The sequence below is a fragment of the Sycon ciliatum genome, chromosome 10 (assembly GCF_964019385.1).
Source record: "Sycon ciliatum chromosome 10, ocSycCili1.1, whole genome shotgun sequence".
Lineage (NCBI taxonomy): Eukaryota > Metazoa > Porifera > Calcarea > Leucosolenida > Sycettidae > Sycon > Sycon ciliatum.
Genome location: NC_088652.1, coordinates 27,047,523 through 27,061,137, shown reverse-complemented (window position 1 = coordinate 27,061,137; position 13,615 = coordinate 27,047,523). Strand labels below are relative to the sequence as shown.

At 43.9% G+C, this 13,615-nt stretch overlaps 2 protein-coding genes across 2 annotated transcripts; one reads left to right on the top strand and one right to left on the bottom strand.

Annotated features, from left to right (window-relative positions):
- Nucleotides 1-2,411: 2,411 nt before the first annotated feature.
- Nucleotides 2,412-3,893, bottom strand: LOC135826792 (zinc finger protein 616-like). The gene has a single exon (XM_065339398.1). It carries the CDS (start codon nt 3,891-3,893, stop codon nt 2,412-2,414), a length of 1,482 nt encoding a protein of 493 aa, XP_065195470.1.
- An 8,240-nt stretch (nt 3,894-12,133) lies between these two features.
- LOC135826791 (zinc finger protein 391-like) lies at nt 12,134-13,615 on the top strand. Its single transcript, XM_065339397.1, has one exon. The coding sequence runs from the start codon at nt 12,134-12,136 to the stop codon at nt 13,613-13,615; it is 1,482 nt and encodes a 493-aa protein (XP_065195469.1).

The following is a 13,615-nucleotide window of genomic DNA, read 5'->3' as shown; positions in this document are numbered from 1 at the left end:
CACAGCGTATGTTATAGCGAAAATATCTGTATCCGGCATTCTCGTTGAAGATGGGCGACATTTTGAAGAAAAGAATGTTATTTTGCCAACAAATGAACCACACAGCGCAATTAAAAGATTAAAAGGTTAAAAGGTTTTGCATGATTAGTTTGGAAATACAGTTCTTCTCTATAAGAAGTGCAACGGATAACATAGAATAGAACCGTAGATATCAACTGGAATACAATGATAATGATAATGGTATTGATGTTAAATGTGTTGACGTCAGCATGTAAGTAGTGAAATTTGCATGGAGACCTAGGATAAACATATAGAAAAACAACTTTTCGGCTGGTAGTATTCGCAAGGGCTTCAAAGGCGTGTTTTCGCATATAAAAACTTCTCAAGAACGCTAACACTTGATCATATTCTCTCAGGGATAGATTCTATGACTGTTAGACTGGATGGCGAAAGACTTTCCACATTCCTGCCACAATGAAAAGGTTTATCTCCTGTATGAATGCGTTCATGTACTGTCTCCGGTTCAGCGACAATGCAGCGCACCAAAAAGTGTGGAGATGTAGGCACTATGACTTGATGTAGACGATCCAGTCACTGAAGTAGGATCTTCGTGTTGTGCAGCCCTAGATCTGTGAGCAATGGTCTTGGAAATGCCAATCAGGAATGTGCCTCACCGAATCGAATTTGAGGACTGTAGACGAGATTCTCTGTCACGGGTCGCGTCAGACTGGAAGCCGGGCTTTCCGCGTCCGCAGGAGCGCCTCCATCCTTCAAGGATCAAGGCACAGTTGCAGCTCCTAAAGCGGTTAGGAGGTGAGTAGATCAGCTCACGAGCAAGTGGTTAAAGACCGAAAATCCCATTCACTGCATCCATGTTTTCCTACCTAACATTGCAGTAAAAGACACGAGATATATTTGGATTAAGCACAGACGCCGCCCCATGACTCCTAGTATAGTGAATAACAGTGTCTTCGCAGTGAATGAGATACACCCAATCATACAGAAGGGAAGATCAGTTCCTCGTTGAAACATATCATAGCCCGTCTTTTTTGTGTCGCACGAGCTCACATTTATTCCGAGTAAAGCAATGGAAAAAGTCTAGTTCCATGCTACAAGGATATTGTAATGCCCATTTTTGGTAACACTATGATTGAACTGTAATGATCATGAAACTCATCCTCGTGCGAGAAACCCTGAGTTGCGACGACCTGGCTTTGTCCCGCTGTGGTAGGCATAACAAGTACTCTCTGTCTCCGTTGTATTTAGCAGATTGAGCACACTGGCGGTGCATCCTAATTGGGACTATAGTAGTCAGCTTGTCAACCTAACACTGGTCTGAAGCAGTGGAGTTAGATATATTTACGTAACAAGACATCAAACAGAGCATCACAGGACAAAAGAAAGGGCCCTGGTGGTGACACTCAATAATTATTGTCTTCAGAGCTCCTCCCCCTTTGCACAGTGTTCTCAAAAGGATGAAGACTATATTTGTTGGGCCTCACCGCTATATATATATCTTGGGAAGCGTGTGGGTAACAGTGAGGGCTGCGAACCACCAGTCTGTGCGAAATCACAGGAAGCGAGAGTTCCGAAGTCAGAAGAAAAAGGTGAACGGCGGCTACTTTGATGAACACTACCCTATAGCGTGGCGTTAGTCCATTTCTTGATACAACATTCATGCTCAAGAACATGTGAGAAAAGTACGGAATTTGCAGGTCATAATCTGGTTTCTCAGGTTTGAGTTCTGATATTGACAGTCAAATTTCCTGTTCACACATTTTCATCCAACAAATGGACAGTTAGATAGTATTAGAAGATGTCGACGAGTTGTGACAAGGAGTAGAAAGCTACTACTCAATATTACACATGAGACCAAGTGTACATATATGCGTAACATTTTAGCATCATGTGCGAACTTAAAAACAGCACATCGCCACTATAAGCGAAAAGATCCATGTTAGGCATTGGTGCTCCAGAAGCAGGATATCCGATATAAAACAGGACTGATTTATCAAAAATGAACCATACAGGAACGTTGAGCGCAATTGCGTTTTTAACTAATGCATGGAAAATATGGAAACACGTTTCTTCTGTGTGAGAAATGCAATGGAAAACAAGGAAAGAAACAGCGGATATCAACTCAAATAGATTCAAAAATGATAATGCTTGTAGTTCTACATAATGTTGACGTTATCATAGAATACCGTAAGCAGTGAACTTCTGATGGATATCACATTGGGCTGTAAAAGACATTTACGCCACTTGGGATTCAGAACGGACCTATCAATAAAATCTCCCATGATCTTGGGAACAAGTCGCCCTCTGTTTAGGTTGTTTGTATTTGCATGGTCTTCCATCTGGTTTTCGCATCGAAGGACCTTTCACGATCGCTTACACTTGATCACTATCTCTCATCGATGGATTCTTTCATGACCTGTTAGGCCGGATTTCCGAGTGAAAGACTTTCCACATTCCTTACACGAAAATGGTTTCTTTCCAGTATGGATTCGTTGATGATTTGCGAGAGTTGACATTGCGCGGAATGCTTTGCCACATACGTCACAGTTGTACGGTTTCTCACCAGTATGGATGCGTTGATGCGCTGTGAGATTTGGTTTTGTCTTGAATGACTTATCACACAAGTTACACTTGTATGGTCTCTCTCCAGTATGGATGCGTTGATGCCGACTGAGATGTGATTTCGTCTTGAGTGACTTCTCGCACGATTTACACTTATATGGTCTCTCTCCAGTATGGGTACGTTCATGAACTCTAAGATGGGTATTACGGCGAAACATTCGATCACAGGAACGACACCTGAACGGCTTCTCCCCGGTATGGATACGTTCATGAACATGTAGGCCGTGTTTGTCACCGAATGGCTTTGCGCAGTACTTGCACGGAAACGCTTTGCCTACTGAGTGAAGTCGTGCATGACCGGTAAGATGATGTTCCGTGGTGAACATTTTGTCACACACTTTACACTTGAACGATTTCTCTTCTGGATGTGTACATTCATGAGGAATTAGGCAAGAAGGAGTAGAAAAAGATTGATCGAAATGCATACATTTATATGGCTTTTCTCCAGGATGTGAATGTTCGCGATCAAGCCTATCGGGCTGGCGATCCAGTGACCTTTCGGTTTCTTCGCAGGGTGTATCTTCTGGTTCGGGAAAGTCAGATTGATGTTGACAAACTGACTCTGAAACAAGCTCAGAGGTGTCATGAGTGTTGATTTTTTCACGGTCGTGATGATCGGAATCTGCGGGTAGGCTAGCCACTGAAGAAGACACTGGAAAATGTCCGAAGTTGTGTACAAGCTCTACGTGAACATTCATGTCGGCAGATTTGCTGTGGTTCTCGCCATATTCAGTGTGAAACGCTACTTCCTCGAAGTCGGTGTACTGATCTGAAATGGGTTCGGGATAGCAGTTAACACTTGGTGGACTTTTACCTTGCAAAATTTGATCCTTGTCCATTGCCGATGTCAAGGAATCCAAACATGAGTTTCCCATAGTTGTGGTTGAAGCATCACTGGTCTTTATATCCTTGTTTCTCTGTATTTCTGATCGAGTGTCCCTGAAGTTATCTTCCACAATTTCCGTGAGACCATGATCTTGAAGAACCCCGGAGCAAGATGCTCGTGCTTTCCACGGGTTGAATGAGGTGCTTTGAAGAAATTGACGGGAAGAGGAGACTTCTGATATGGCTACTTCATTACCACTATTGGAATATGCGTGGTGATGGGCTGGATAACGAGTACTATAAGATGGTGCAGTTGGCGGTGGAGAACACGCGGTTGACCTTCTGCTTGTCCATATCACTAATGGCGGCAGAGGTGAGAGTGCATCAGAGTCGTTGCTCTCCTCCGAAGTCCAGTCACAGTCGGCCATGATTCACCTACTTCGAACAATTCTCACAACTGTAATTCCTAGCACTGCAAGGTATCCAGATTAAAACAACAAATAAAAAAGAAGTACAAGTAGCAAAAAGTCAGTTCAAATAGGAAGACAACACTCCCTAGTTGTAGTCAATAGTTTTGTAAATAGTAAACAGCTGGTGTTTCTCTTTAGTAATTGGAAGAACAATGTGCAAAGTTTGCACATCAACACAGTTCACATCTATTTCTGGCACTGAAATTATACTTTACACAATATTATAATCTTGTGAAATCACGCGCATACACTCAATCACATACAAAGGATAATAGGAAAGCTGACAGTTTTTCTAAAATACAAAAATCCACCCCACACCCATCTCTTTTATGTAGTCTTCACCTCCAATTCTGACTTGGAATCACACAATTTGAAACATGTGTGTCATGCTGAAGAGGAAAGGGATAGGATGAGGCGATGGTGCGAGTACCGGTAGGGCCGATTAGGGACAAGTATGTGGGGAGATAAGGTATTATGAGATGAGGTGTGAAGAGATGAGGTTTGAAGAGATGAGGTATGAAGAGATGAGGTATGAAGAGATGAGGTATGAAGATATGAGGTATGAATAGATGAGGTGTGAAGAGATGAGGTGTGAAGAGATGAGGTATGAAGAGATGAGGTGTGAAGAGATGAGGTATGAAGAGATGAGGTATGAAGAGATTAGGTTTGAAGATATGAGGTGTGAAGAGATGAGGTATGAAGAGATGTGATACTATGAGATGTAGAGTTGTGAAAGTGTAGTTGGCGGCTTTACGCCCCTTACGTCATAGAACAGCATTAGTGTCTGGCCGTTGATTGTTCACTCTCATTGTAATATCAAAAAAGTATTCTTTCTAGACCAAAGAGTGGTATATTTGATAACATTTAATAACGATAGAAATATTTACGATACTTCTCCAGACGTTTCGTTTCGTTTTTTTATCCACTGACGATGTTGTTCAGAAAAATGAAACGCTCAGGTAGAATAAGGACACTTTTCTGGTGCCGCTGTACTTCAAGATCAGCGCTGCAACTCGCCATGGTGATAATGTGGCTGACGTCATGTCACCAAGGAAAACATGGCGTTTGGCCGTGTTCGCCGCACTCGAGCGCTCACCTTTTTTTCACAATCTTGTTTTGAAAAATACTTCAAGTCTTTTGCAGCACTTTTGGAGGCCAGTCACATCGCGATCTGTATGAGTATCTTTATCATGGCCATTGTCTTGTGTCGTTTTGAGCTCGAATAGCTTTCTCTGATGAAGGATTCAAAATATATCATGACGTTCTCTTTTATCGTGGGCATGAAGCTCCCCACTCGCAGCGGGGATGACATCGGACGGCATAAATGTGTCGAGTCCCGAGCAGGAGTTCTGCTGACAAAAGTGATTAGCTTCTCGCGACCTGGGGCATGTGAGGACTACAGTACTAACTTCTAGTTGGGCAATACCCCACGGACACATCTAGCTGGAAGCGCAGAGTCGATTGAGAAAAATGTCATGACGTTCTCTTTTATCGTGGGCATGAAGCTCCCCACTCGCAGCGGGGATGACATCGGACGGAATAAATGTGTCGAGTCCCGAGCAGGTGTTCTGCTGACAAAAGTGATTAGCTCCTCGCGACCTGGGGCATGTGAGGACTACAGTTCTAGTTGGGCAATACCCCACGGACACATCTAGCTGGAAGCGCAGAGTCGATTGAGAAAAGTGACCAAGATCATAAAGAAGGCTTGTTTGCTTCCACAAAATGTTTTAGTAGCCGAGTCCACGCACTGAAAACTGCACTTGCATTGTTCCTGTCCAGTCGACTAGTCATACAGTACTAGTACATCAGTGCAGTACAGAGTGCACTTGCAAGTCACAACGACACGAGCACAGTCGAGTCGCGTGTACAGACTCAGTTCACAGTTGTGACCAGCGATCGCGCGTGGGACTCAAGTACCCTACTCAAGTGCGCATGCTCGGCTCGCTGCATGCACTGTCTGTAGATCTACAGCAGATTGCTGGTGTGATGCACTACATGTACAGCGCAGTCATTTATGTGTAAGAGACAATGTCGGCTATTTTGAAACGGCAATGACAGCTTCATACATAAACGCGGAGCGTGGGGAATGTCTTTGGCGAATGAGAGCTGTTGCATTGGCTAGCTGTACATCCCAGCAAGCGGGAATGTGCTGGATATCGATACTAAACACCCGTTCATCGCAGTGGTGAGTCTGAACAGACCCCGAGGTACGACAGCTTCGTATACTAAATGTGTACAGTGCGTATGGTGAAACAAGTCGATACTGGTTTCCAGCGAAATGTTGTTATCTATGTACAATATCCACCAATATCCTTTATCTAGGGCCCAAAGGCTATCCAGTTCACCAGGATTTGTGGCCTTACTATTTTTCGTTTTCTCCGCGTTTTGGGTTGAAATCTGAACATAAAAAGTAGCACTGATGACGTCATTCAGCTCATAATTTAAATTTGATATTGGAAATCAATGACAACTAACCCAATGTATCACCACAGAAAATTTGATTGAAAAATATTAATGTATGCCAAAGTTATTACCAATACAAGTTTTATACACACATGATCACCTTATTATACCTGAGCGTCTGGAGAAGTATCGTAAATATTTCTAGCGTTATTAAATGTTATCAAATATACCACTGTTTGGTCTAGAAAGAATACTTTTTTGATATTAGTGTCTAGACTAGACTTCACCATTTCCAGCCACTGGCTATGCAGCTTTGAACGTAAGAAGTCAACTGTGTATCCACACTTGTTATCTCGTCCTGACTGTCTTGGTGTGTATGATGACTCTCATTTTTCTGTACTGTGTCGTGCGGGTTATGTCCAACAGTTGAAAGTCCTTGAGACAGTTTGTATACGTATTCATAAGTTTGTTTTGTGTAAGCAGAAAGAACACGTTGTTGCACTGAGGTTGTATTCGTAGGTTGACACTTCGTTCAGTGCCTTTTCACCTTTAGTTGCGTAATCGTGTTACCATTTTGCGTATCCTCTAGTGGTTTTATTGCACTTGTTTCATGATGTTATTTCTAACACCTTTTTCTTTTGTTATTATTCATTTAGATTCGGGTGGGCAGACAATGATTAATTTATGAGAAGAAAAAAGGACCAAAGAGCTGCAGGTTACGCTATAATTATCCACTAACCACACCAGTTACTTTACAGTCAGCTCCTCACCTTCCCCCTCCTTACGTTATTTCTATAGCTTAGATCCTTCCAAACTGGAAGGCTATTGGAGTGCGCATCCAAGATGTGCTAGAGCAGGTTGCCAGTTAGGTGTAGACTGGCAGTACCGTTGGTCAGTGTCGTGCAATGGTTATGCATGAGCTGATTGTAAAGTAACTGGTGCTGCTAGAGAATAATTATAGCGTCACTTGTAGCTTTTTGGTCCTTTTTATCTTCTTATAAAGAGCTTGGAAACTCAGGGCCCTACGCTATGCTTTTTTGCCTTGATGACCTAGACAAAAAAAGCATAGGGATGTTATAAATTCTTATAAGTTTCTACTTTTTGTTTGAGACATAACCTGGGATTCAAACCCGCACTATCGCCCTGCATGCATCCCCCGATACTCTTCGCATACATACTAATTCTTCCAAGTTGCTTCACGTTATGGTCTTGTATTTGAAAGCCTATTTGAATATGCATTGTGGCCAACCGTCTTTGAATGTACGGTACGGTACGGGATAGGCACGGGACAGGTAGGGGACAGGTACGGGACCCACAAATAATTGTGATACAGATTGTAAACCATTCGAGGAAGAAGAGAAAGCCATTAAAAAAAAACAAAAAACAAAAAAAGGTTATTGTACAATACCAGACGGCTATTATTAGGTCATGTACCAATTGTAGTACATGACGTAGTAGTCACGCACCTACATGTACATAATACTTTGCAGGATAATATATAAGAGAGCATGTCTGAGAATACCAAAGTATGTGTGCAAGTGGATCTCTCTGATTTCGCTCAAAATTGGCAGGTGGGTTCCCTTTGGGGTGTGGATTGATTGTGCAAAGCCCTTGAAAAGGTTTATGAAGCAAACACTCCTCACTGACATGCCTCTGTCCTCCTTCTTTGTGCGTTGCGCTTATTCTTATTAATTTTTGTGTTTCTGTTTCGGTACATTTCGTATTTCAAGGCATATCCCGAGGCTATAGGTATCATTGATTAAAGGACCATTCTGGAACATTCAGCATAATTGTATTTCTCTTGCTAGGCTGTTCATTACGAATTATTAGCCCTCCACTGTCTGCTATCTCAACCCTACAGCCTCCCATTATAATGGAACTCCCTTCAATTTAGACTGCGTCTTTGGGAAATCCTCAAATATATAATAATAATAATAATAAAAAACCTTGAAATTTGCATACCCCTCAAAAATGGCCGAAATATCACATTATATATGGGTCTAGAAACGCCAGCATCCCAGAAGACGGGGTCCATCACCCCCTGACGCCACAAATGATCGTCTTGAAAATAGCCAATTTACAAGCGCTGGCAAAACAGCCAGCTACGTCCTCAGTTGGCCAGAACTATACACCGGCAGATAGTAGAACACCTCTTCTAGCGCTGAGGACATGTCCCCCACCTTCCTTTTGGGGTTTTCTTGAAATAAACTTTTTTGAATTTTTCCACTCGACCATGCTGAAATACGGCCTGCGCAGGAAAGCTCGCCACTCCGCGACGTCTCCTCAGCAATTTCTACTCCAACACTACTCCCAAGGCCGCAGAACAAAGTGTAGTGTTGACTCTGACAAGGAAAAGCAGCGGTGATCACTTGCCACTCCAAACGACAAGCTTCTCCTTGCGCCACCAATAATTTTTTGTGCGATTGTTGATGCAAAAGTGACTGAAGGCCTGAGCGCAGAATTTTTTTGCAAGATGCACTGCGAGATCGCGTGCTCTGTGACGTAGGATGACGCTTCCTGCATCACGATACGCGGCCATCGATCGCGAATGTGCCTGGAACGCTACTCGGAACAGACCATGATGGCAGAGGTAAGATTATTATTATTATTATTATTATTTATTCTTCTTTTACTAGGGAATTCCCAACAGGCGTCAGCGCCTTTTTACAGGGAACCCTAGGTATAATTTGATGGATGAGCGAAATTCAGCTGGTGAACTAGACATGCGGCAAGCCGGTGGAAGTGTATTCCACCTGGCAGCGCCCAAATAAGAAATTGCACTAAAGCCATATCGGGTGTTAGCGGGGGGCAGAACAAGAGCAGCAGAGACTTGGCCACGGGTGGTGGCTGCAGTGCGAGCACCATGGGCGCGCAAGGTAAAGCGGTCTCGCAGTAGAGGACTAGCAAGTCCATTCAGGCAGCGGTAAACAAATACATAGGTTTTGAAGTTGAGGCGTTTCTCAAGGGCGTACAAGTTAGTATGACTGTATAGAAGAGTGGTGGGAGTCATTCTATCCAACGAAAATATTCTCTTTAATGCTACGCGGCTGGCAGTAAGAAGCTTGTCATATAGGGCTTGTGATAAGCAATGAATATATGCAGTGCTGCCAAACTCAAATGTGGACTGAATGATCGATAAATAGAAAAGTCGTTTGCCAAAAATGCTGATATTCTGCTTTGCGTGGACAAATGCTCCAACCTTCCTATTGACATTTGCACATACTGCATCCACTTGGGTTGAGAAAGACAGATGTTCGTCAACCAGTATTCCTAAGTACCGAGCGTAAGCAGATGGGACTATGGAAGTGCCCCGGCAGTTGACTGCGGTGCCAGGTGGCAGCTCCGTGCTCGGTCGCCTGAGCAGGACAAACTGAGTCTTGGACGGGTTTAACACCAATCCCTTCTGATCTAGGTAGCGGTCCAGAGCGGCAAGGTCAGCACTCAGCTGGGTTGTGATGATCTGGATGGACTTGTGCCTGATATAGAGTGTGATATCATCGGCATAAAGTTGATTTAATGCATGTTGGAAGCACTGTGGTGCGTCACGGGTGTAAATGCAAAATAGCAATGGGCCGAGCACGGAGCCTTGTGGGACGCCTCTTGTGCAAGGGCGGGCCCCACTTAGCTGTTGTCCTACTCTTACTCGCTGGACGCGTCTGGTCAGGTAGCTTGCAAACCAAGCAAGTGCAGTGTCAGCTATGCCAAGCATCTTCAACTCGTCAATGAGCTCTTGATGCTTAACTCGGTCAAAAGCTTTGCTCATATCTGCAAACACTATGCCGCAGTACTCGTTGTTATCAAGGGCTTGGAGCCATTCGTCGACCACTAGCGCTAGGCAGTCCTCACACGAGCTGTTGGTACGGTAGGCAAATTGATTGTCAGGCACGTACATGATGTTGTGTAACTTAAAGAATGCAATCAGCTGCTCCAAGACAACTCGTTCTAATATCTTGCTGCATATGGGCAATAATGAGACTGGTCTGTAATTAGTAGAGCTTTCTGCATCGCCTGATTTGAAAACTGGGCTGACTGTGGCATTCTTGAAAATATCTGGTACGCACCCTGTGCTCAGAGATTTATTAATAATATCAGTGAGAGAAACTGCTATGGAATCACGACCATGCTTCAGTACGGCTGGTAAGACGTTGTCAGAGCCAGGTGACTTACTTGTGTTTGTTGCTTTGAGCAGTGTGGTGATGTGCGCCACAGTTACGGGTCGAAAATGGGACAGTCGAGCAGCAGTAGTTGGCTGTTGGGTGGCTGGGCGTAAACATATGTCAGCAGGCCGGCTTGGATCGTGCACTATGTTAGCAAATGTCTCTGTCAGACTACTGAGAGATGCAATTGGCTGATTTCTTACTTTCCGCCTGCCAGACAGACTGTTAAGAAGAGCCCACTGACCTCTAGGATTTCGTCGGAGTGCCGAGAACTGGTGCATCAGGAAACGGGATTTCAGTCTCCTACTCAGAAGCGTCCCCTCACGTCTGACAGAACGATACTGTTGCTTAAGAACCATATTCCCAGGCTGCGAAAGGACTCTACGATGCAGAGTAGTTCTGCGCTGCAGCAGTTTCCGTAACTCTGGTGTTGCCCACGGTTGAGGCTTAGGTTTGGGACAGAGGGGTAGTCTAACTTGTTTAGATGGAGCATGCGTATCAGTAACAGCAGCAATAGACGTTAGAAGATGGCAAGTTTGACTGTCCAATGTTGAAAATGAGGATGAGTCCTCGAGCATATTATTCAGGTCAGCATTAAACTGAGAGTAGTTGATAGTAGCTATTCCTGGTTTTCTCACAACCTTAGTTCTCTGGGTTTCTGGGGGCTTCCATTCCGGTATTACAATATCAAGGCGGACTAGGTGGTGATCAGTAAGATCTGACATGGGAATGATCGTTGGATTGGGCAATGGAAAGGTAGTGTTCAACAGAGCCAGGTCAAGACACGTGTTTGACGGCGCTCTAGTTGGTGCGTGGACAATGTTCTGCAGCTGGTGCTCTGCACAAAGCTTAAGTAGATGCTGATTATGATGTAGAGTCGGTTGTAACCCCCACAAACTGTCCTAGGAGTGTTGCAATGGTAGCAGGCCGTTGAAATATACTCCGTACAGCATGGAGAGTTTTACACCTCATCTCTTCATACCTCATCTCTTCATACCTCATCTCTTCATACCTCATCCCTTCACACCTCATCTCTTCACACCTCATCTCTTCATACCTCATCTGTTCATACCTCATCTCTTCATGCCTCGTGTCCTCACACCTCATATCTTCATGCCTCATCTCCCCACATACTTGTCCCTAGTCGGCCTAGACTCACACCATCGCCTCATCCTATCCCTTTCCTCATCGGCATGACATTATTATATGCTTCAAATTGTGTGATTCCAAATCAAAATTGGGTGTGAAGACTTCATAAGAAAGATGGGCGTGGGTTGGGTTTTTGTATTTTAGAAAAGCGATCCTGTCAGCTTTTCTAATATCATTTGTATGTGATTGAGTGTATGCGCGTGATTTCACAAGATTATAATGTTGTGGAAAGTATAATTTCAGTGCCAGAAATAGATGTGAACTGTGTTGATGTGCAGATTCTGCGCATTGTTCTTCCAATTACTAAAGTCAAACACTAGCTGTTTACTAATTACAAAACTATTGAATACAACTAGGGAGTATTGTCTTCCTATTTGAACTGACTTCTTGTTACTTCCAAGCATTTTATTTGTTTGTTTTTTATTAGAAAACCTTGCCGTGCTAGGAAGAAGAATTACGGTTGTGAGAATTGTTCGAAGTAGGTAAATCATGGACGACTGTGACTGGACTTCGGAGGAGAGTGACGACTCTGATGCACTCTCACCCCTGCAGCCATTAGTGATATGGTCAAGCAGAAGGTCAACCGCGTGTCCTCCACCGCCAACTGCATCATCTCACCACGTACGTGTATACCCCAATAGTGGTAATCAAGAACCCACATCAGAATTCTCCTCTTTCCAGTTTTCTCTTCGGAATACCGCATTCAACCCTTGGAAATCACGAACATCTTGCGCCGGTGTTCTTCAAGATCATGTACCCAAGGACACAGTGACAGATAAAATCAAGGACCCTCGACCAGAAATCCAGAGGAACAAGGATACAAAGACCAGTGATGCTTCAAATACAGCTGTCGAAAACGCATGTTTGGATTCCTTGACATCGGCAATGGACAAGGATCAAATTTCGCAAGGTAACAGTACCCCAACCGTTAACTGCTATCGCGAACCCGTTTCAGATAAGTCCACAGGCTACGAGGAAGTAGCGTTTCACAATGAATATGGCAAAAACTACAGCAAATCTGCTGGTATGAACGTTCACGTAAGGCTTGTACACAACTTCGGCCATTTTCCAGTGTCTTCTCCAGTGGCTAGCTTACCCGCGGATTCCGATCATTACGATCTTGAAAAGATCAACACTCATCACAACTCTGAGCTGTGTTCTGAGATAGTTTGTCAACTTCAATCTGACTTTCCGGAACCAGAAGATACACTCTGCGAAGAAACCGAAAAGTCACTTGATCGCCAGCCCGATAGACTTGATCGCGAACATTCACATCCTGGAGAAAAGCAATATAGATGTAAGCATTGCGATAAATCTGTTTCTACTCCGTCTTGCCTAAGTTCTCATCAATCTAGACATCCAGAAGAGAAATCGCTCAAGTGCAAAGAGTGTGACAAAATGTGCAGCACGCAACATAATCTTACCCGACATGCACGACTTCACTCAGGAAGCAAAGCGTTTCCGTGCAAGTACTGCGCAAAACCATTCGGTGACAAACACGGCCTACATGTTCATGAACGTATCCATACCGGGGAGAAGCCGTTCAGGTGTGGTTACTGTGATGAAATGTTTCGCCGTAATATCGATCTTAAAGTTCATGAACGTAGCCATACTGGAGAGAGACCATACAAGTGTAAATCGTGCGAGAAGTCATTCACGACGAAATCAAAGCTCACCGTGCATCGACGCACCCATACTGGAGAGAGACCACACAATTGTAAATCATGCGAGAAGTCATTCACGACGAAATCAAAGCTCACCGTGCATCGACGCATCCATACTGGAGAAAGACCACACAAGTGTAAATCATGCGAGAAGTCATTCACGACGAAATCAGATCTCACCCGGCATCGACGCATCCATACTGGAGAGAGACCATTCAAGTGTAACTGGTGTGACAAGTCATTCACGACGAAATCACATCTCAAAGCGCATCAACGCATCCATACTGGAGAGAAACTATACAAGTGA

Coding starts and splice junctions, on each gene's coding strand:
- LOC135826792 (XM_065339398.1), bottom strand. CDS start 3,893: ATGGCCGACTGTGACTGGACTTCGGAGGAGAGCAACGACTCTGATGCA.
- LOC135826791 (XM_065339397.1), top strand. CDS start 12,134: ATGGACGACTGTGACTGGACTTCGGAGGAGAGTGACGACTCTGATGCA.